Source organism: Thamnophis sirtalis, unplaced genomic scaffold, assembly GCF_051295495.1.
Source record: "Thamnophis sirtalis isolate CommonGarterSnake01/CBP01778 unplaced genomic scaffold, rThaSir2_p1.2 scaffold_9, whole genome shotgun sequence".
NCBI classification, from domain to species: domain Eukaryota; kingdom Metazoa; phylum Chordata; class Lepidosauria; order Squamata; family Natricidae; genus Thamnophis; species Thamnophis sirtalis.
The window spans coordinates 46921796-46945352 of NW_028261389.1; the positions used below are offsets into that span (position 1 = coordinate 46921796).

General features: G+C 39.0%; 1 protein-coding gene across 1 annotated transcript in view; it reads right to left on the minus strand.

Moving 5' to 3' along the window:
• Window positions 1-13870, minus strand: part of IFNG (interferon gamma) — a 67195-nt gene extending 53325 nt beyond the window's left edge. The window contains exons 1-2 of the mRNA XM_087722552.1: window positions 13592-13870; window positions 12879-13004 (exon numbers count right to left, since the gene is read on the minus strand). Coding sequence (XP_087578678.1) covers window positions 12879-13004; window positions 13592-13870 — 405 coding nt within the window. The remainder of the gene's footprint in view (window positions 1-12878; window positions 13005-13591) is intronic.
• Between the last annotated feature and the right edge of the window lie 9687 nt (window positions 13871-23557).

Consider the following 23557-nt stretch of genomic DNA (forward strand, 5'->3'; position numbering starts at 1 on the left):
CAATTAAGAAGTTCACAAGTATTGGTTCAGCTCGGCTTGAGGTCCATAATAAATCATTGTGCTGAGGATGAGAGAAAACCTTCTTTCTGCAACAAAAGGCGGAATAAATCCTGGCATGGAGCTGCCATGTTTCCGCCGGTGCTTTCCCATTCTTCTCCCAGCGTTAATACTGAAAGAGCTAGTTGGAAAACTTCCGATGCATAGCTGCTCATCTCTCTCTTCTAAGCCCAAAGGGAGGATAAATAAACTGCTAAACAGCTTGATAGATTGCTGTTTAGACAGATTAACGACGCCAAGATTCCAGAGCTGTTAGAGATAACAATCCTCTGTCAGGCCCTGCCCACCGGAAGTCCAATATTGTGGGATTCTGAATACAACTGATAAAATCTTGACTCATAATATACCAGATTTAACTGTGGTTGATTCATGTGACAATACCAGGAGATAGTAGAAGACAAAGAATTGGAGAAACCATAAAGTATCAAGATCTGAAAATTGAAGATGAAGATTATGGCATAAAGTGCCCATGGTGGTCCCAGTCACTCATGGCCCACTGGGTCATATATTTGGATGGCATTTAGAAAATCTGTGCATTGACAAAATTTTCATCAGGCCACACTGCTTTGATCAGCATATATATTACAGTGATACATCATGACATTTTGGAGTTCTTGGAAAGAACTTGATAAAACAAGTTCTGCCTATCCCAGGTCTTTGAGAAAGTCTTAGTAGGTAAATAACGCCAACTCCAGTCCAAATATCTGGCTGACTATGCAACCAACCATAGTAATAATAAATAGATGTTTGATTTACTAGTATGTCAAAATATGTCTGCTATTAACATTAATATTTCATATACATATCATAAAACTACTGGTATTGCACTCTACTATACATAAGCTAAATTGAATTTCATAATAGGAAAAACAGATTTCTGAACCATCCTCCTATAACAGACAAAATTACCTTTAATCCTCTGCAATTTGATTTTAGATTGTAGGAGTTCCAATAATATTTTAACAACTGATATATCTAAATTTCTGGCACTGAATGCTACCTTCTGGAAGTAGCAAAATGTTATTCATTATAACACATATTTACCTTCTCTTTTTTCATCCTATGTACTTTCTGTCTCATGTTTTTTAGGCTTTCTCTCCCTCTCAACAAATCTATATTAGCTTTTCATTTATGCTGGTATAGATATACAAGGAGGGGAGGAGGACAATGGGAGGCAAATGACATCACATATATGATGACATCCTCATGCAATGTCACAACTTCTCTACTAGCATTAGATATTGTGATGAAACTGTTTAATCATGGCATTTGATAATTCATTACATGCACTTTATTATTCTGATATCAGTTTGTCATGAACATTGATGAAGTCTGCAGTTGTGATGTGAAGTTCACTTGAAGGTGAGAACATTTCCTGCACAACTGAACTATATGTGCTGCAGTGTAGCAATTTTATCATTCTTACTGATTAAACTGGTTTTAAAGTTGTGGGATCTGTTTGTAATATCTTCCTTCGCTTTCTCATTTGAATTCAGGGAAGAGATTTGCACTAGGAAATCTAAGATTCTTTTTTTTTTTTGACAATTTTTATTCCTCACTTGTACATATCAGCTCAGCTAGTCTGAAGTTTGCATTCCTTTAAAATTAGTGACCACATTTTTTATCATATCCTAGATTGATTTTTAAAAACCAGTGAACTGCAAGCAAAAAGGTCATGAAGAAGTTTAGGGAGTTGCCTTCTGTCTGGAATCAATCAGGTAGGGACCAGTTGTTAATACATTATACATTATACAATATTAAACACAATACAAATTTATTAGCTGAGGTGATGAAATGTGCACCTGTAGGAGCTCTACCAACTCAGAGCATTCTCAGAAAGAGACCTGGATTAAGAAACTGTGCAGCCCCGAGCTGGAAGTGGGAGATGGGAAGAGGTTCAGGGTATCACTCCCTAGAATCTCTCAGGATATATATAGTAGGTTAGAAGGTTATGACTTTAGTTCGGCAAGAGTCTGTCCATTAGGCATAAGCAAATAAAGGATTTTACTTGGTTGGATCTCACAGTTTCATCTCTGTATTTGAGCCTGAGAGTTTGTCCCATGTGGTTTCTGCATTGAATGCATAATTTAATCCATAGGAATATCTGTTGAATGCAGAGTTTAATCCATAGGGATATCTATATTAAAATGCAATTCTGAATATTTTCTCTAAATATGCATTTCTAAATATTTCCTCTCTGTGTGTTTTTAAATATATTTCATCCTCCAATATCGGTTAATAACAATAACCATTGTATACTGGGATAAGTATTTGCATCTTCCAAATACAGCAAACATGGTAAAACAATGCATCCTTAATACACAATCAGTTCCACATGGTGGTATACTGAATTCTAACGTTTAGAAAGATCTGTTGCTGGGCTTGCAGAAAAGAAACAAAGCTGCAAGCAGCATCAGAAAATGAAAGATTGGCAACATAGAAAAGAAAGTACAATTGCAGCAGGCTGCTTAAATGGTACAAGATGACTTTTTGCTAATCCAGCTCACTTTTCATTTAGAATATGAGTGACATCTAACGCTGTTGCATTCTGCTTAACTGAGAAAATCTAAAGGAGAAGAAACATTCCAAAACCCTGGGGCAGGATTTACCTTCCTGAACAGCCAGCAGTGGAGGGTTTTCATACTTGTGTCAGTTGCCGCTTTCTTTTTGTGATACGTTCTAGCTCAGCAGTTTTATTTACAGAACTCTGAGCTGCAGAAACTCTCAGCATTCTGCCAGCTACTTGTTTTTATTTATACCTTTGTATGTAGAGTCATCCTCTAAAAATTGTTTACATGTTTTGTGAATGATACCCGACTTGTCCTTATGTGGATGACTTACAGTTTTGTACTCCAAACAGCTATTGTCCAGATAATATTAAATCGTGAATCTACAGCTAATATTTGATTTTTTTAAAACTGTGTTTTAAATAATTTCTTTAATCTATCACGGCAATACATATAGTTCTAGAGCAAAAAGAGAACAGCGTACAGTTCCTTCTCTAGATGGTGGAAAATCCTTCTCTTTTTAAGACAAATTATTTCTCATGGCTTTTTATTTCCAGCAGCAGCCGATGAAGGCACCTGTATCAAGACCACATGAGAGCCATTGCATCGCTGCACTAAAGTGACTAATTCATTCTTCATGGCCTAGTTAAACCTCATGTGTTTCAAAACCAGCAGGATAGCTGATAATGAGAAGGGCTGCATGTGATTATTCCGTCAATGCCACTTAAAAATGAGCTTATTTGTATATTTTTTCAGAAAAATCTCAAACTTGCAAAAATTGATTTTTAATTTTTTGAGAAAATGATTTCAGTTAAACTAGCCTTCTGCGACACAAACAAAAGTGTAGCACAATGCCTAATTATCTAATTGCATCTTTATGTTATATATTTGTGTTGGCTTGCTTGTACAACATAATAAGCCTTTCAAACAAACAGAAAAGCAAAAATCGAGGTAATGATTGTGTCTTCCGTCCTCATGCCAATGGCTGTCATTTTGGATGAATGGCAACCGGAAATTGTAATTTACAACAAGCCTTAGTTTTAAATTTTTCAGCCAAAAGGGTCCCGGCACCAGTTTAGGCAACTGACTTATTTAGGCTTTATTTGTTTTGTTCAATGTGTCTTTGTTTATTTGTTTATTAATATTTGTTTAGGTATTAATAAACCTAAAACTTTGGTTAAAGGCTGCTAAGTTGGGAATTTCTGCTCTAACCATTTGTCTTTACAAAATTAGGAACAAAGAAAAAAATGATGCCCACCAAACCACATGTATTTCTACAGGGTAATAAATCTATTTGGCCTTCTCTTATCAGGGCTGAAATCAGGACTGTATTCTTATGGATGTGGACCATAAGAGTTTGAGAAGGTTTAAGGGAGCTTTAGATATGAATTGCTTGTAACTTGACATCTTGGCCTAGAGCCCAGAAGTTTTATATAGTGACCAAAGATTACTTGTTCAAATGTGATATTTTGGGAGTCATTTTCCTTGAAGGCAAAGATAAAATTAACTACTTCCTCACATAGCAGCATTTGGCTCTTGTAACTTTGGCAAGGCTGCTTTTTTATGTGATCATTGCTAGCAATAGCAAACTTCATTTTGAGCAATGCACTATCACAAATGTTTAGCTTACTTAAAAAGCAGGCATTTCATTTCAATGATTAGAAATTTGATTAAAATTGTATTGAGAGAGCCGAGGTGGCGCAGTGGTTAAATGCAGCACTGCAGGCTACTTCAGCTGACTGCAGTTCTGCAGTTCGGCTGTTCAAATCTCACCGGCTCAGGGTTGACTCAGCCTTCCATCCTTCCGAGGTGGGTAAAATGAGGACCTGGATTGTTGTTGGGGGCAATAAGCTGACTCTGTAAAACCGCTTAGAGAGGGCTGAAAGCCCTATGAAGCGGTATATAAGTCTAACTGCTATTGCTATTGCTATTGCTATAATAATGGAATCTTACAGATTGCTGCATTTTATTTATACCAATGTCAGCTCTCCCAGGGAAATTGGACAGGAAACACGATTAGATGAACTAATTTTATTTTGTTGTAAGGCTACATTAACAAAATCTTGCAAGTCTGAAAATACAAACTTCTTGTATTTGTATTAACTGCTTGATCCATTAGTGTGGGTCCTTTCTAAGTTTCTTTTTCTGACTTTTAAGCCACTGGGGCTCCTGTCTCTCTTGCCTGATGGTGTCTTAGGCAGAATCTCTTCCCCTCTTTCCCCCAGTCATCCACACATTCTATTACAACTGATTATATATCTCCCATTTGGTGTGAAAGGAATATTTGCAAACAAAGCAGACCATTTCTAAACAGCAGTTTCTCAGCCTTGTCATCCTGAAAATGTGTAGTCTTCAGCTCCCATCATACTGGCTGGGGAGTCCTGGAAGTTGAAGGTCCATACATCTTAAAGTTGCCAAAATTGAGCACCATTGGTATACAGGTAGACCTCACTTTCTTACTGCCTCATTCAGTGACCATTCAAAGTTATGACAGGGCTGAAAAAATAACTATGCAACAAATGTATTTACAACTTTTACAGTGTCCCTCAGTCACATGATTAGTCAGTACATGTTGTCCAGAGTCTGATGTGTTCTTTTTCTCTCCACACCACCACATGCAGAAACAATCAATTGGAGAAGAGATTACCAGTGAATAAGCAGGCACGCAATGAGGATTACACATAAAAACCAAGGCCCTGGTGCTTCAGGTGCAAGTACACTATGCAAACAACTGGTTGCATTTTCCTTTGCGTGCATGTCTTATAATTCCTTCCTCTCCAATCTCTCTCTTCTGTGATGTTTGTTTATTTGATTTTTCACATTTTTTGACTGCCCATATCCCTCAGAGAGGGACTCGTGGAAGTTTACAATAAAATATTAAAATATAAAAACTGTATATAAGAAGTTAACAAATTTAAATTTAAACAATTTTAAATTTAAAGAGAGACAAGAATGATTGAACCCTATTAAAAATTAGTTAAATAGGTTAAGGGAGGGTTCTCAGGACACCAACCAGTCCCATGGCTGTGTGGATTCCTCACACAAGGCCACAGAGACATGTTTTAACTCCTTTTCAGAAGGCCAGGGGAGTGGGTGCCTGCCTTACTTCCGGGGGAACAATATTCCACAGGATGGAGTGGGGATGACAGCAGAGAAAACTCTTCCTAGACACCATCAGTCAGAATACTTTCCCCTCCCCGCCTCTTTGCAGAATAAAGAGCTTGCTTAAACAAGAAGGGGTAAATAGGGGTAAAACAACCTCTATCGGCAATCTTTCCTGTGCTGACCCATTATCCTTCTTGAAAGCGGGCAAAAGCCGCCCTGCCGCCCCGGCGCTAGAGGCAAAAGCCACCCTGCCGCTATGTCCGACATAGAGGTGTCCCGCTGGGGCAGCAGGGCGGATTTTGCCCGCTTGCCTCACCAGCCATAAACCTCACTGCACGTCACTGCACGGACAGATTGGAGAGCAAAGGATTAGAAGAGTGTAAGAAATGCAACCATATTTTTTCCAATTGTGTACTTGCTTACTCTCTTCTAATCCCTTCCTCTCTAATCAAAGTATATACAAACATTAATCTCCTTCTTGGTAATTCTCCCAGACCCAGCACCAAGGTAAGCATCCCAAAAGGCAGGAAAGTAGGAAAAAGGAAAGCACAGTCCCAGTAGTGTAATTTTTCACTTAGCAACAACTTCATTTAACTAAAGAGCTGTTTGCTTCAATTGTGTAGAAGTAAATACATTTATAGCATTCAAGTCATTTATCCTTGTGGGTTGGGGGAGAAGAAAGGCAAATAATTGTCAGGTAGTAGAAATATTAATAAGAGCTGCCTGTGCAAAATCATTCTTTCAAAGAAAGAAAAACAGACAAAAAGGGAGAGGTTTTTCAACTAGAAAGCCCAATTGCCATGCCAGATAAATATGATGGAAGTTTGGCAATGTTTAATGCGTTTCAGGGACAATGCCAGCTGTTTATTAGCTTGAGAGCAGAGGACTTTCCCACTGACGGGACAAAGGTGGGATTCATGATAAGTTTGCTCTCAGGCACGGCTGCCCGGTGGGCCACACCCTTGTTAGTACGACCTTCAATGGGTGCTCTCGCAGATTCATTGTGCGTCTGCATCAAGACATTGGGGGTTTGTTCGGATGTTGCGCCTGGCCTCCCGTCAATTTTGGTGGCCCCATCTGAAAGATGACGTATGGAGATGCGTGAAGTCATGTGCCCAGTGTTATTGGGCCAGGTCTCCAAAGAGAACTCCGCCGAGATTCCAGTCTTTGTCGACTACGGTTCCCGCAGCACTGGACTTTGTCTCTGGGTTCCCAGTGGGGTGCCAGGGTCTTAAACCGTGTTCTGGGGGGCCATCACCAACCCTTCTGGGCTGCACCCCGAACATCAAAGCCGGGGGAAAGGCTCTGCGGTAGCGGATAGCGTGGTGGCTGGTGGGTCGGTCTTGCAGAAGGTGGAGGACCCTGGACAGGGTGTTAAGGCTCGGCCGAAGTCGGTCGAGTTGCCATCAACCTCCGATGGAAAGGGGGTTGGTGGGTTGGCCGTGCAGGGGGTGGAGGACCCTGGACAGGGAGTTAAGGCTCAGCCGAAGTCGGTACAGCTGCCGTCAACCTCCGACGGAAAGGGGGTTGGTGGGTCAGCCCTGCAGAGGGTGGAGGACCCTGGACAGGGAGTTAAGGCTCGGCCGAAGTCGGTAGAGCTGTCGTCAACCTCTGATGGAAAGGGGGTTGGTGGGTCAGCCTTGCAGAGGGTGAAGGACCCTAGACAGGGAGTGAAAGCTCGGCCACAGTCGGTAGAGCTGCCATCAACCTCCAACGGTAGGAGGGGTGGTGAGTCAGGCTTGTGGAGGGTGGATGTCCCTGGATGGGGTGTCGGCGCCGGGAAGGGCGGAAGGAAACATGGTGGCCACCGGATACCAAAAGAGCTCCGATTCAAGGGGGCTATGCCTCCAGAGGTTTGGGATTCATGAAAAAGGCACCAAGGGAAATGAGTGCGGGCCATCTTGGGGACACGTCATCCCAACCATCGGACCCCAGGGAAAGGGCCCTGCGGTGGGGGATAGTGTTGTGACTCAGCAGTTTTGCTGAGAGTTCTTTCGGGATCAAGATTCATTATGCAGCTGGGGGCGGGTTTGAGGCAAGTTTGGAGATAAAAGGATGGATGCTGCCACGCCCCAGTCGCTGGAGTCAACGTTCCTTTGTGTGTTCCGTGTTTGGTAAAAGATTGTTTGATTATTAATCGTGATTTATGCCTGTTACACTTGGACAAGTGCTTTGGTGTTTCATGTAAACTGATCTGTGAAGACTTCGGAAGAAGTGCATATTGCTTGTAAGAGTTTTGTTTTGAATTTCTTATCAGAGATTTATGTTTATGTTATTTCTGGGCTCGAAGCCAGTTTGAACTGAAAACTGATAAAGAAAAGTCCTTTTAAGTTATTTGCCTGTGTTTGTTAACGAGCCATGCCGGGGGGGTGGGGGGGGGTGTCAGAACACATAGTTATATAATAAATGTTGACCATTAATGATGTCAAATGCCAATCATCTTATTTTTGATAACATAGGTTAGATTTTCTGTTCATAGTGCGAATACATAGTCAATAAAGCAGAAGTCAGCACAACTTTTGTGGTTTATTACTTTGTGATTTTTATTTAAAAATGTAAGTACTGATTAAGTTAACTTTTGAGCCACCATCTGCAATTACCACTTGTAAGCAAGCTATTAGAGTTTGAGTTCAGGAGCCTGGATATTTTGAAAATTTTGGTTCAAGAATTTGTTCTTGACTAGCAAGGATTTTTAAAAAAATGAATTAGTTTCTTAATTGACTTAACTGGAATTAGTAGGCATTCCCTGAAAGGATAAACAACTTTGGCCTTTATGATAATGATGGAGGGCTATATTTCTCCATACCTGAGTTTCAAATCAGGACCTTTATAATTCTACAGATGTTCTATCACTAGAGGACACAATGGTTGGGAAAAAGAAGGGAGAGAAGACAGTAAAGAACTAATAAAGCATCTGACAGTTGATTAGTCTCTTTAAATATCAGAGATTTCCAAAAAGTACAAGATTTAGGCTTAGCTTTAGTTGTTGCCCTTATGTGGTTCAACTCTTTAGTGCACTTTATTATGTAGCTTTTTGAATCCCAGCCAAGAATTTAGGATGGGATCTGGATTTCCAGCAGTCTCTTTATTGAGGCATATTGCATGCTTTCAGAGTAGATCAGTTCAGTGCACTGTGTCAGATCATTACAAATACCTGGCTTAAAAATTGGTGTTGGCAGCAATACCTTCAGCCTGAACCATGCATGACACTTCAGGCAACTTTTATGGAATCAGCTGTCAGAGAAATTCCCAAGCCATGTATTTTCTCAAAGTTAACATCAAAGTGATGCCAAGACTATTATTTGCAAATCAGTCTTGATTGATGATGCAGCTGCTTACATCTTGTCTGACCGATCCACACTCTGGCTGCCAACTAAAACTTGCAGCATCTAGTATAAGGTGACCAGATGTCCCGATTTCAGCAGGATGGTCACACTTTATAACAATTTGTCCCGTGTCCCGGGCCATTTTAAAAAAGTCCCGATTTTCTGGCTTCATGTTGAAAGCCCAGTGGATTTGCTTAAGAAATCCTAACCAGGACAAGACAAAAGACACCCTGTCTAATCCCTCTCTCTGTCTCAGTACTTTCACTGAAGATATTAAAACTTTAAAGCAAGAAAAAGGACCCCCCCCGCCCCTTTTACCTCATTTTATAAGCAAAAATGATCAAGTACCATAGAGCTCCAGGAAATGCTTGGCTAGAGGGGCTGCGAGTCTTACTTCTTGGATTTTCCGGAGGGGAGGGGCATGGAGGTTGGAGGTCGGCTCGTGTGGAAGAAAAAATGGTGGCAAAGTTTCTTTGAAAAATATTTCCCTGACTAATTTCACCATTTTAATTTGATCAGTTCTTTGTATTAACATCTACATCATTCTGGATTGACTTGTGCCTGCTGGTAAGTGAGCTGGGTTTTTTTCTTTTATTTTTTAAATGTATTTTAAAATAATATTTTATTTATTGTGCATAGGATTTTTTAAAATAGCTTTATTCTGTGTGGATTCTTTTTTTAAATTGTCTTAGACTATTTAAAAAAAGATTCTATCCAAAATACAAAATACCAGCTGCAGTTATTCACTTAAGAACTGTGGCAAGAAAGGTAGTATAGTGACCAAAGTTACAATGGCATTGAAAAAAGTGACTGATGACCAGTTTTCACACTTAGCGTCCATTTTCACACTTAGCAACCATTGCAGCATCCTCATGGTCACATGATCAAAATGTTGATGTTTGGCAAGAGTTACAATTTATATTTGTAAATTGTAGTTATGTTGAAATAAAAAAAATTACAATACTATTTTTGCGTTATATGAAAATTTTTGTTGCTCTGTATAAAATTTTTAATCAAGCCCCCCCACCCCCCGCCCCGGTCAAAGGTGTCCCTTTTTACCAATCTGAAAATCTGGTCACCTTAATCTAGTATGAAATTAAAACATGGTTGCTTTTTACGTATTAGATATATTTTAAGTAAAGTTAATGGTTCTTGATAATTATCCCATTCTATCTGAGAAAAATGACATTTTAAAAAGCACATATAAGAAAAAGCAGGCAGTTGCTGATATATAAAAATAAACAGAATATGCATATGGCCAACACTAGTAGTATGGTTCACTTTAAGAAATTATACAGGAGGATCTGTATACCTATGTAGACTTATAGCTTTCATTTTTTGAAGTTTTCTTAAATGATGTTATCATTAAAAATTACGTTACAACACGCAACACCCCATAGAGCAACACACCAACCTCCTGGGACCTTCTGCACTGGGCTGTGAAGGGGTTCCAGTAAAAAGCCACTAGATAGAAATTAATTAGCAAAGTGGATTACAACATTTTGCCTCAACTATTCTTTGAAAGGGTGGGCTTACTATAAGGTGCAATTGCTACTTTTTATATTATTGATCTAGCTATGTCTGTGGATTACCCAAGGATGGAGATAGGCTGTCCCAGGAAGATTGGACTGATCTGATAAGTTTCTGAACTCATTGGCTCTTGCATTGCTTGACTTTTTAGGTTCATTTTATGACTTTGGTGAGATAGTTCTAGTTAAAGATTCTCATTTTAAAATACAGCATATAGCTGATGTGTACATATATTACTTTGAGATGTATACTACATTATTTATTGAAGATGTAATCTTAATCCTAAAAACTGTTTATGAACTATTCAGTTTAATATACTAAAGTAACAAGAATTGAATTCACTGAGATAATTATATTTGGTTTTGTAAAAAAAAAAAGAAATGGGGAAATTTTAAACACATGAGACAAATTATTTTAAAGCCTTCCCCAGTGAACAGGTGATATTATCTTGGGATTACCCAGGTGCATGGTTTACCTTAGCTGATTCAATAATTTCAGATCAGATTTTGTCATCTATAATTACTCAAAGGAGCAATCATTTGTCTTTGAAACACAGAAGAAGCCAGAAAAAATTGTTTAATGAATGAGTAAAACAACTATTGTCAGAGCAGTCATTGTAAAATAGACACATGAACCAGATATATTTGCAAGTTGCATTGCTTTAATCAAAATGATGAAAGAAGCCCTTAGCAGAAGCCCTGCTGCAAATTCTACCCTTTTCATACATGTGTGTGATGTCATGATACACATATAAAAGGGGTAGAGCTTGTGATATATTGATGCAATGCCACTTCCATCATCACCGCCCCCTTGACTTGCCCCAAGAACAGGAACTGAGCTGTGATCATGTGACTTCCTTTCATTATTTGTGGTGGATTGTAAGCTCTTTTGAACTATATTTCACATGGAAATACTGCTTTATTATTCAGAACTAGGATTTATGTGCCACTCTAATCAGTACATCTGCAATTAACACAGTTTGTAGGTAATATGAAATTACTGTAACGCGCTCTACATGGGGCTGCCCTTGAAGAGTGTTCGAAGACTTCAGTTAGTCCAGAATGCAGCCGCGCGAGCGATTGTGGGTGCACCAGGTACACCCACGTTACACCTATCCTCCGTGAGCTGCACTGGTTACCCATTAGTCTCCGGACCCACTTCAAGGTGCTGGCGTTACATGGCATCGGACCTGGGTACCTGAGAGACCGCCTCCTGCCGATTACCTCCCTTAGACCGATCAGATCTCACAGGTTAGGTCTCCTCCGGATTCCATCCGCCAGCCAATGTCGGCTGGCGACTCCCCGGGGGACAGCCTTCTCTGTTGCAGCTCCAGCCCTCTGGAATGACCTCCCCATGGAGATCCGGACCCTTACTACCCTCCCGGCCTTCCACAAAGCCACCAAGTCCTGGCTGCTCCAGCATGCCGGGGGCCTTGTGAAACATCCAGCCCCATGGAAACTGTGAATGTTGCGTTCTTTTTAAAGTGTTGTCTTTGTCTATTTATCCCCCTTTCCCTTGTCTATTGTGAGCCGCCCGGAGTCCTTCGGGAGTGGGCGGCATACAAGACAAATAAATAAATAAATAAATAAATAAATAAATAAATAAATAAATAAATAAATAAATAAATAAATAAATAAATATTATCAGTTAATATGAATGTGTGTGAACTGATATGTGTGTGAACTGATATGTCCAAAGCAGAACTCCATCCATGAATGCATTTTTCTAGGCAAAGGCATACCTGTGCACTTACTAAACATTTGACAAATTGTGCTTACATTTATTCTAGAACAGGGGTGTCAAACTGAATTTGCACCAGGGTTGTGTTTGACCTTGGGGGGCTGGGGTGGGTGAGGCCAGGGTGGGCATGGCCACCTTGATGTTACTCATGTCGAGGAAGCCTATGGTGGCCCAAGTGCTCTGCCAGCAAAAACGGTCTCCTGAGATCCATTTTAAGCTGCGATGGCCTCCTGCAACCCTCTGCCAGCAAAAATTAGCAGGCTGTGCATGGCTCTCACAAGCTCTGTTTCCAGCTGTGATGACCTCTTGCAACCCTCTGCCATTGAAAATGGAGCTCGGGGGGTGTGTGCATGCTGCCCTCCCAAGCTCCATTTTCGTTTGCAGAAGCACCGCAAGCCAGACCTTTGCTGTTTCTAGGGTGGCCTTGTGGGTCAGATCCAAGCACCCCATGGGCCAGATCCGGCCCCCAGACCTTGAGTTTGATACCTCTGCTCTAGAATTATTGCTAGGTCAATTACAACATCCCTGGAAGAGGTATTGTTAGAGCAATTTTAAAGATATTACTAGACAACCTGTGATCTCTTGGGTCATCCTTTCCGAGATATTTCCTTACCTGACTCCTCAATGCCTTCAACAATGACCAAGCTTCTAATATTTTGCCTTCACAGGAAAAGCTGGGATACCTTCTGTATCTGCCTTGAAAGTAGCCCGTGTTGAACTGTGTAACACAGTAAAACATCTGCACAGGAAAAGTTTTGTGACAATTTGAATTATATCACATGCTGATTTATAATAATGTTTATGTCATAAAACGTTTTATAAAATTTGCCAAATTGCAATTCCACAGGAGTCCTGGCTCCTGGGTTTTAGATGTATTCTGTAAGTTAGCCTACTTGAATAACTTGCTTCAAAATGCTTTGCCCTGTGGTGAAACCATTTTGCCCAATTAAATGTTACAGGAATCAGAGTTTTAGTCATATATTGATAAATGTGGGCTTGCCAGAGAATTTGTACGTGATAAAGAAAAACATATAATTTCTTCTTCTAGTGTGTGTATTTGGATGTCCATGTGAAGTCACATCAAAATCATGGACATCATTTATATTTTCATTGTATACACAATATAACTAGGTCTGTACAGTTGCCCAATGCAGTGCTATACAATTTAATCGGTTTTTATAATGTAATAACAAATTTGTTGATTCAGTCAATTACATATGATTACAATATTCCCAATTCTTTGGATCCCATTTTAAAAAAGAGTTTTAACTTTTTTCCCTTTTCTTCCCTTCGTTTCCAGATTGGTTACTGCCATTGTTTTCTTACCTCTCCTTCCACTGCCACTAAAGCAAAGGTTACCTGTGGTCCTTTACATCTTGATGAAACACTGGTCAAGAGGAAGGTTGCTGAGAGTTTTACTTCCAGAACAGACAGAACACCATGCATTTTTATTGGGATAGACTGAATGTATTGGTTACTTTTATCTTGCATCTTGGAATGGTAAGGAAAAGCGACAATTAGCTCAGTAGCAGCAAGAGAAGGCATTATACTATGTTTCTGAGTAGGCTTTGCAGTTGCAATTCTACCTAATTCTCCAACCATCATTATGTTCAGCCCATATGGATGGATTGATAAAAAAAATTCAAAGCTATTGCATTTGTTCAGATGTATGTTTATGGGTAGGTATATAAATATAACAAAGGGATCAGTATTTAATTAAGAGACTGGCCTTCCAAAGATCAGCAGCAAAAAATATGACAATATACTTCCCTGTGTTGAATCTGTTGTTGAATTTGGGGGATTCAGTGAGGAGGTTTTATACTGCTATTTTTGTAGCTTCTATTGAGTGAGTTTTAGATTAATTATTTTGAAGTCATTTCAAAATAATGCAAAAGTATAACAATAGTCTTAGTTCTGCTTAATGGGTTTCTATGTCCATTGAAATGTAAAATTGGACAGTAATGTGATCTCATGCAGAACTGCAATTTACTGCTCTGAAATAGAAATACTAACAAAGTAACAATATATTAAAATATGTGAAATCACTAGACTACAACAACCTCTATTTTTTCAGTTTGCCAAACATATTAATAAAATTTAAACTAAACATATTTTAAACATTTTCACTTAAAACTATCATATTTATTTCCAAGCAAATTTACTTTAATTTTCAATGTCAGCTTAATTGAAATAATACTTAGAATCCAACTCATAAACTTGATCCATTATGAATTTGTAAAATTTTCATCTGGTGATATTTTTATATAATCGATGTAACATACATTTAAAGAATAACAATACTTTCCTATTAACTGCACTATTGTAAAGAAATTTTAAATAACATTGCTTCCCCAATGTTAGAAACTAATTTTGCTAAGGAGTTTCAGTCATCTATCTTTAAGACAGATAATGAAAATAAATTACTACAGCTTTCCCTAGTCTGGTTCTTATAGGAATAGGTTTATGCAACAGAATAAGCATGCAGAGAGACATAAAAGCAATAAAGTCATTTACAGAAGAATTTCTAAAGATTGATGCTTATCTTTCAATATCAGAAAAAAGTGTGTTAGGAAATTACATTCCAATAGAAAGCCTAAGTATCTGATTTAGCTGTCTACTAAGAAAAAGAATGCACTTGTTGTGACCCACCAGTGGAGCTGGTAGCAGACTCAGACAGTGAGAAGGTTGGGGAGGAACATGGGCCAGTTCTGGAGTCTGGGGAAGGCTCTGATGAGTGCTCTGTGTCAGACACACAGAGAGGGCCAGGGCCATCTGACAGTTATCAGCTGCCTTTGGAATCGGAGATCAGTGGGGCAGAAGAACAGATGGAGCTTGTTCCCCATGTGCGCATGCACAGAGCTGCCAGGAGAAGGAACAGTTAAGGAACAAGGGCCGAGTAAAGGTGCAGGTGGACGGTGAATAGTCCCTCCCATAGGTAATAAAGAGGAGCGAAAGGGGAGTTTGCAGGAGACAATTTGTTCGATTAATTACTATGAAGATTTGTTTGTGACTCTCAGAGACTCCTTGCAAATTATTTTCTTGTACAGCGTTGTGAAGATATCAGCCTGGCAGCTCTCCAAGCCTGATAGGGTCTGTGGTTGTAAATTCACCCTTGAAAGACTGTTTGCCAGGACTTTGCTGAATGTAAATTAAAGGAATTCACATTAGCTTAATAAAAAGAGTTTTGTTGGGACAAGGAGTCTGCTTCATGATTTTGTGAAGCCTCGGTCAGAACAGTACTAATCTGTTGTACTACATAAAGTCTGCTAATTTTTTTTTAATTAAGCATTTAAAAAAAACAAACTTTTACAAATATTTAGTTTCCCCCTCTCCCCCCCAACCCCCCCAACCATCCCCCTCCCCCCGACTTCCCAGAACCAATACAGGGTATAAATCTTTAACAAAGAGAATCTAAGGTACAATTTAAAAAGAAAACCAAAAAAGATAGTTAATAACGTCTTTCAATTGAGCTCTAGCTCCTCCTTGCTGGACTAACTCTAGACAATTTATAATTCCTGGTCTCTAATCATAAGCTATCTGGAATTTCTTAGTCCCATATTTGTTTTGAGTATAGTCAATCCATCTTTTCCACTCCAGTTTATATCTCTCGTTTGAATGGTCCTTAAGATATGCAGATATTTTGGCCATCTCGGCTAGATTTGTTACTTTCAATGTCCATTCTTGAATAGTAGGCAAATCTTCCTTCTTCCAGTATTGCGCCACCAACAATCTAGCTGCTGTTATTAAGTGCAAAATCAGATTAGTCTCTACAACTGTACAATCAGTAATTATACCTAACAAAAATAACTGAGGGGTAAACTTTATCCTTTTTTAAAGAACATTTTGCATAATCCACCATATTTTATCCAAAATGCTTTAACCTTTTTGCAAGTCCACAATATGTGAAAATATGTAGTGTCCACACAATCACATCTCCAGCATTTAGGTTGTAAATTTGGATACATAGAAGCCATTTTTTAAGGATCTAAATGCCATCTATAAAACATCTTATAAAAGTTTTCTCTCAGATTTTGGGCTTGTGTAAATTTTACATTTCTCGCCTAAATCTTTTCCCAAGTATCCAACATTATTGGTTCTTCAACATTTTGAGCCCATTTTATCATACAGTCTTTAACTAATTCTGTTTCCGAGTCCATTTCTGTTAATACATTATATAATCTCTTTATATGCGTTGGACTTTGATCTCTAATTTGTTTAAGTAAATTATCCTCGACTTGCATAAAGCCAATTTTTTGTTCTATTTTCCATCTGGCCTGTAACTGCCCATACTGAAACCATGTTTGAATTACCTTTTCGTCTTTTAGTACATCCAAGGGTTTTAATTGTAGTACACCTCTTTCTAAGGTAAGAAGCTGTCTATAAGTAGTTACATCCTGTTTTTGTACTATATTTCATATGGGTATCTTATCATTTAGTTTGTATTGATATTTTTTCCAGACCCGCAGTAGAGCATTCCTTAAAATATGACTTTTGAAATTCTTGTCCACCTTTTTGTTATATAGCAGATAAGCATGCCAACCATATACCAAATCGTGCCCTTCAATATTAAGTATTCTATCATCTGTTAAGTTAATCCAGTCACTAATTACAGATAAAACTACTGCTTCATAGTATAGTTTTAATTTGAGTAATTTCCAGCCTCCTCTTTCGCACACATCTTGCATTATTTTTAGTTTTACTCTCGGCTTCTTCCCTGCCCATACAAATTTATTAATGCCCTTCTGCCATTCTAGCAAGCTCACATCTTTTTTGAGTATTGGTAACATTTGAAAAAGAAATAAAAATTTAGGTAGAATATTCATTTTCACTGCTGCTATTCTTCCCAGCAAAGATAACTTATTTTAAAATGAAGTCTGTAGAATAGCTGTTGTCCATAAATCTTCTGCTTTATAATAGCTTGCCACTTGTCCTATTCAAATGTGCTATTGCCACTTGTTCTATTGCCTTCATGTGTTCTATGCAACATGAGAAGAATAATTACTAAACTCTTGCCTCTGGTAGTTGTGCTGCTGATATAAATTAAAAAATGCCTTTCACACTTACACTTACAGGGCAAATCACCTACCATCATTTTCATATGTACTGGACTGCTTGGTTTAAGAATAGACAGTCCAGAAAATTTGGACAAGATGGGCAACACATAAATGTAATGAACAAACAAATGAATAAATGAATGTTAGAAGTTGCCTTTTCCTGTGCCAGGCCTTAATCAAAATTCTAGGCTGTCAGATATTTTGTGGAGTTTCAGAGAGGCATTTGGGTTTTATTTTTCCTTATCCAAAGATGGTGGAGAATTGAGCTATGAAACCTCTTCATTTAAAGTTGCTGTTTCATAATTGAACCTTAATCTTAAAGCAACTGATTGGACAACAATTACAAAAAGGAATTTGAATGAAGCATTTTTATTCAAATAGTCAAGGGGACTGTAAACTTTACAAGACTACATTGGCCACTTTGAAAACCCAAAATCAATGTTTTATTTTTTTCTACCTCAAGCACAAATTCCAAAAACCATTTCCAATTTGAAACAAAAATAATTGTATTTTCTTCTTCGATCAAAGCAGTCAATTTGGTCTCTTTGCAATGTATAAAATAATTCTGAATTCATCGCTTCATCCTGCTTCCAAAGTATTTTGAAACATGAGCAATACAAAATCTTGGAGAGTGAGACAGGTGTCTCAGTTAATTCTCTTTAGTGATGAGAGCCAACCAATTACTTCCTTTTCTTACTGTTCTTTTGATCATTATCACTCAGAAGAGGCCCCACACCTTTATCCATATCTCAGAAGCCTTTCCATGTAAAGCATATAGATAGGTCAGGGTGGAACTGCTGAGTTCTTGATGTTCTCTTAATTTGGTTTATTTCCTGCAGATGTTTCATTAAGAGGCTAAGTAACATGATTTGTGCATGATGTTTTCTAGCCTGTTAATATTTTAACTGATTGCAAGAAACAAGTCAGGAGAAATGAAGATTAGAAGCTTTTCCTAAAGCTTTCTGGAGCTCAGATATATCGTCGTTATCGAATCACTTTCACCAGTAGCATTCTCAAAGAGTATCAAAAGATTGATGAGGTAGGATTTTCTGATGTAGAAGCCGTGCAGGTTCTTTATCAACATTTATTCTTCTACTTCAGGTTTTTTTGGGGGGGGGGGGTTCTGACTTTTTAAATAGATATAACAGCTAATCTAAGGGCTGTAATGTAGTGTGTAAGTGTGTGTTGTTGAAATAAATTTAAAAGTGTCCTTGAATCTTTTATAGAACCTGGAAGAGATGAAGCTTTAAAAATAGAAGTCTCCTGTATCACAGCTTTTCCCCCTCTGGTACTGTACTGCTTTGATATCCAAGGAAGGAGAAGAGCTGCAGGCAGCCTTGAGAAGCTCTGGTTTCGGTCCCTTAATACCAACTCACAGGAATAGCAAAGGGTCTCTAAGATGAAAGACAGGAATACTTTTTCAGTTCACACCCTTTAATTTGTCTAGTGACTTTTATACATGGATTTCTTTTGGATATTATGCTACCATCCTACCCGATGACTTCCAGGCTCCAGCTGCTGCCCTCCATAAGAGCCTTATCAGGCAGATTTGGTTGGAAGCGTAGGGATATATAACTAAACATAACTAGACACTGCCTAGTGTAGGAAACCTGGTGATAGTGGCCACTCATGTACTGCAAACACCAGCCTAAATTTCCACTATCATGTAATTTTTTTAAAAAAATGGGAAATTAGCAAAGGAAAACATCTGTCTGTGGCATTATCTGTATCTGCATCTGACCCATTTGTATAGATATAGTGACATGGTGGTTCAGTGGTTAAGATGATGAGCTTATCGATCAGAAGGTCGGCAGTTCAGTGGTTCAAATCCCTAGCGTTGTATAATGGAGTGAGCTCCCATTATTTATCCCAGCTTCTGCCAACCTAGCAGTTTGAAAGCATGTAAAAATGCAAGTAGAAAAATAGGGGCCACCTTTGGTGGGAAGGTAACAGCATTTTGTGTGCTTCAGCATTTAGTCATGCCAGCCACATGACCATCGAGATGTCTTCAGGCAGTGCTGGCTCTTCGGCTTTGAAACAGAGATGAGCACCATCCCCTAGAGTTGGAAATGACTAGCACATATGTTCGAGGGTAACCTTTACATTTACCTTTTATAGATTCTCAAGAAAGGAAGAGTATATGACTGACATCTCATGCTTTGTTAGGAATTATATACCAGCTATGACAAAAACACAAAGTTAGAGGAAGTAATAGTAAGAAATGTCATCAATTTGCTCATAAGTGAGCGTTTTGTGACTGGTCATATTTGCAGAAGTCAACATGTGAACAGAAAGTTTTCTGGTAGCCATTCTTGTGAGAGCACCAACAACATGCTTCCAATATTCAAACAGTGCTCAAACGATGCTGAATCCCCACCCCACCCCCATCTCTGGTGTAGAAAATCAAGTATTTTTATCAGCCAGAGATAAAAAACATAAGGTGGCACGCGGAGCCATTTTTCAGGGCATGCAAGGTGTTGCCCTGTCAGCTAGTCAGCGTGCATGCATGCACTGGCCAGCTGAGTTCAGCCTTTTTAAAAGCCTGAAGCCCCCTGAAGCCTCCGGAGGGCTTAAACCAACTCTATGAGCAAACAGGAAGTGACTTCCGGTTTGCTCGTAGGGTCATTTTTAATCCTCCGGAGGCTTCAGGAAAGCCTCCTGAACATCCCTGAAGCCTCCGGAGCACAAAAAAACCGCCCCTAAGGGCAAACTGGAAGTTCAGGAACGGATTTCCGATTTGCTCATAGGGTTGGTTTAAGCCCTCCGGAGGCTTCAGGGACATTCAGGAGGCTTCCCTGAAGCCTCCGGAGGGCTTAAACATGCCCTACGAGCAAACCAGAAGCCTCTGGAGGGCCTCCAGGGGGGCAGGGGAGGCTGTTTTCGCCCTCTCCAGGTTCCTATGAAGCCTCTGGAGCCTAGGGAGGGCAAAAAAAGCATGCAAAAAATGGGGGGAGCACCTCTCATGTGCGCATGCACACTAGGGAGGTAGGTTGCGCATTGCATTATGGGTGTGGCATGCCTGCGCACAACCCCCCTGCACTCCCCCCCATGGTATACGAGCCAAAAAAATTTCGCCATCGCTGCCATATACTATGTTTTCATTCATAAAATATATTTGTCTTTTGATCTTTGATTTTTCTCTTTATTTTCCAGTCCAGAAAAATACATGTGATAATTCATCTGTTATCTGTCAAGGTGGCATAAGACAATTCATATGAAAACATATTACTTGTTATCATGTAAACAGTAGTATCCCTAATGCGACTGAACTTTTTGTTGCCATAAAATGAATATTATATTGTCTTAAGGTAAATTTATAGAAAATCTTCTTGATATGTAGAAAATAAGATGTAAGTTATCTTACATGATTTTAAGAAGAGGAGAGCAAAATACAGCAAAAGTGCAGATTCATCCCTGTTTCTTTCTAGAGCTTTTCCTTTTGTTCCTCTTCTTGTTGGTTCAGTTATGTGGCCCTGGGCTCACAGCAAGTCTGCTCTTCTAGGAAATCATGAATTGAATTTTCTCATCTCCATTGCAGGAAAGTGTTTGTGCTTAGGTTGTTACTTGAATTACAATGTTTATTCTTTGAAGAATAAGAAGAAGAGAGGATGAAAAGAAGTATAGTATTATCTTCAAGACAACTCCTCCCATAACAGGAGCGTAACAAAGTCTCTTTGCAATATCAAACTGGGGTTGCAGATCCCAAAGGAACCCCTCCTCCAATATATGCAAATGTGTGTTTGACTCTGGCACATGGATATGTACATATATTGTATGAATGTGCACATAAATACTTTTCAAAAGCACTCTCCAAAAAGGCAGATCAGACCAAAAAACTAAAATTGGAATGAAATAAAATAATAACTGATTAAGTTATTTGCAAAATAAGGTATCATACCTCTAAACTCAATTTCCTACATCTGCATATACCAGCCATTCTTCCTTACACAATGAGACACATAAATATACATAAATATATACATATGTTGTTTTGCCCTTTCCACCTTCCTGTAAAAAAAAACAGCAACAAAGGAGGAGGAAAAACAAGGGCAAAAAGGAAATAGTCTATTTAGTAAAACAGACTGAAATTGCACAAGGAAGCAGTCCCAACCAAAACCAATTTTTCATCTCAAAGGTATCCATGTTTTTTGCAGCAGTTTTTGTAGCTGTTTCTATCTCCTGCCCATTTTTAATGAATTCTTCTCAGAAAATATAAGATAAATGTAGCCAGCCCTGCATTCACAAGTAATTATTTAGAAGGAAAAGCAATTTTGTCTTATCATGTAATGCGATAAGCATGCTAACAGCACCACATAACTAGGCAGATATACTTTCTACTGATTTTGAGAAGCCTTATTTTCAAGCAAGTGTGCTTAAGACTACAACCCAATAGTGCAATCCTGTACATGTTTTCCTGGATATGGGTCCTTCAGAGTATATAATTGCAGCATGGACTGAATGTTCAGGTATCTGGTTTCTTCTTGCATCTTCTATCTTGGACCAAATAATTTCTGGACATTGCTTTGTGCATCTAAATCAATATAGCTCTCAAATGCTATTAGCTAAGGCCAATCCTGTTTTTGGAAATGGAGAAAGGATTATTTAGTCCTTTCTAAAATTTGTCAACAGTTGTCACTGACTTCTGCAAAGGAGTGGGGGAAGATAAGCTGAATGAGGCAATGCACATGTTCAACAACAATTGGCTACTCTTCTCTCATGTTTGACGGTCATAAGTAACAAATTGCCAAAAATAGTCTATTGATGGCATTTTGTCCTAAATGTATTTAAACATTTCTGAGAAGACTGTAACAAGAAAAAATTAATTTTTCAAAAATGGAAATTAATAAATAATTTAAGAATTTAGGTAGTATGCAATGGTTACTTTAAATCAGTTGATTATGTGACATTTAATTCAAGCGCATGAATCTGTAGGAAGAAAAAAGATGCCAATAATACTAAACATGGCATTGCTAAATATGTGCTCAACTGAAAACTAACAAAAAAAATAGGCTCATATCCATTAAAATTAATAGAATCTAATGAAGATCAGTGTTATGTAAGTGTAAGGCCCTACACTGTTGAAATGATGGTAGACATTGAAGAGTTCCATAGGAAGCTGCAAAGAGTACTGGACGGAAAATCAGGAAACAACATAACATTTAGTGATCAAAGTGCCAAAGGTAGAGGAAAATCTTCCCTTCATGACAGACCCAGAAACACTTCAGAATGGTATGAAACAAGTGATTTTCTTTTTGAAGTGAGCTTATGTTACAATAGTTACTGCTTATTTATCATGTATTTTCAAGTCCTCCCCATGCTGGAAAGATCAGTGATATTCTGATTAAATAGAAGAGAAAGTATAAGCATCCTCCAGTCAGACTTCAGTCAAACCCTATTCTCTTGCTCTAGCCTTGTAGATACTGCAGGTCAGAAGGCCAGGCAGAAGAATATAGGGTTTACTAACCATATCAACATTTGGTTTAGTTTAGTTTTGTTGCAGGACATCTAGAAGATTTCCCATCTATTATTATAAACTCATGGTAACGTCAGAAAAGTACAGATGTCTATTCCATTCTATTCCATTCCACAAAGTGGATATATAATGGCACCATGGAAGTCAGCCTGGGATCCATTAACATAATAGGACAGAAGATACAAAGTGAGAAGTCAAGGAAAGAAGCTGCTTTGGGTTCTGCAGCAGTTAGTTGTTCTGGGGACTTAGAATTTCTTTTGCCCCACTCTTTGCCCCACTCCTTCAATTTTGTTGAAGAGGTGACTCTCATCTTTTGTTGCTTTCCCCCAATTGGCAGGTCCTGTGCAGGGTATGGTGCCTGAGCATTCTCACCACTAAGGGGTCCATTCTAAGAGATTTTCTTTGGAGTCCAGAGAGCTTAGTGCCGTGATGGCAAATCTATGGCATGTGTGCCACAGGTGGCATGCAGAGCCCTTTCTGTGGGCACGTGAGCTGTCACCCCTGCTCAGTTCTGCTGTGCATGCATGCGTGCCTTCCACCAGCCAGCTGAGTTTTGTGTCTCAGCCACACATACGCGTGGGGTGTATGTGGGAGATGTGTGCACATGCGTGGGGGCAGGGCGCATGTGCAGGGTAGCACATGCATGCGTGGCCTGTAGGGTGCATGTGGGGCACTGCATGCACATGTGTGGGGGCAGGGTGCGTGCAGGAGGGTCACATGTGCATGTGTGGGGGCAGGGCATACAGGGGGCAAGTTTGCATTAAT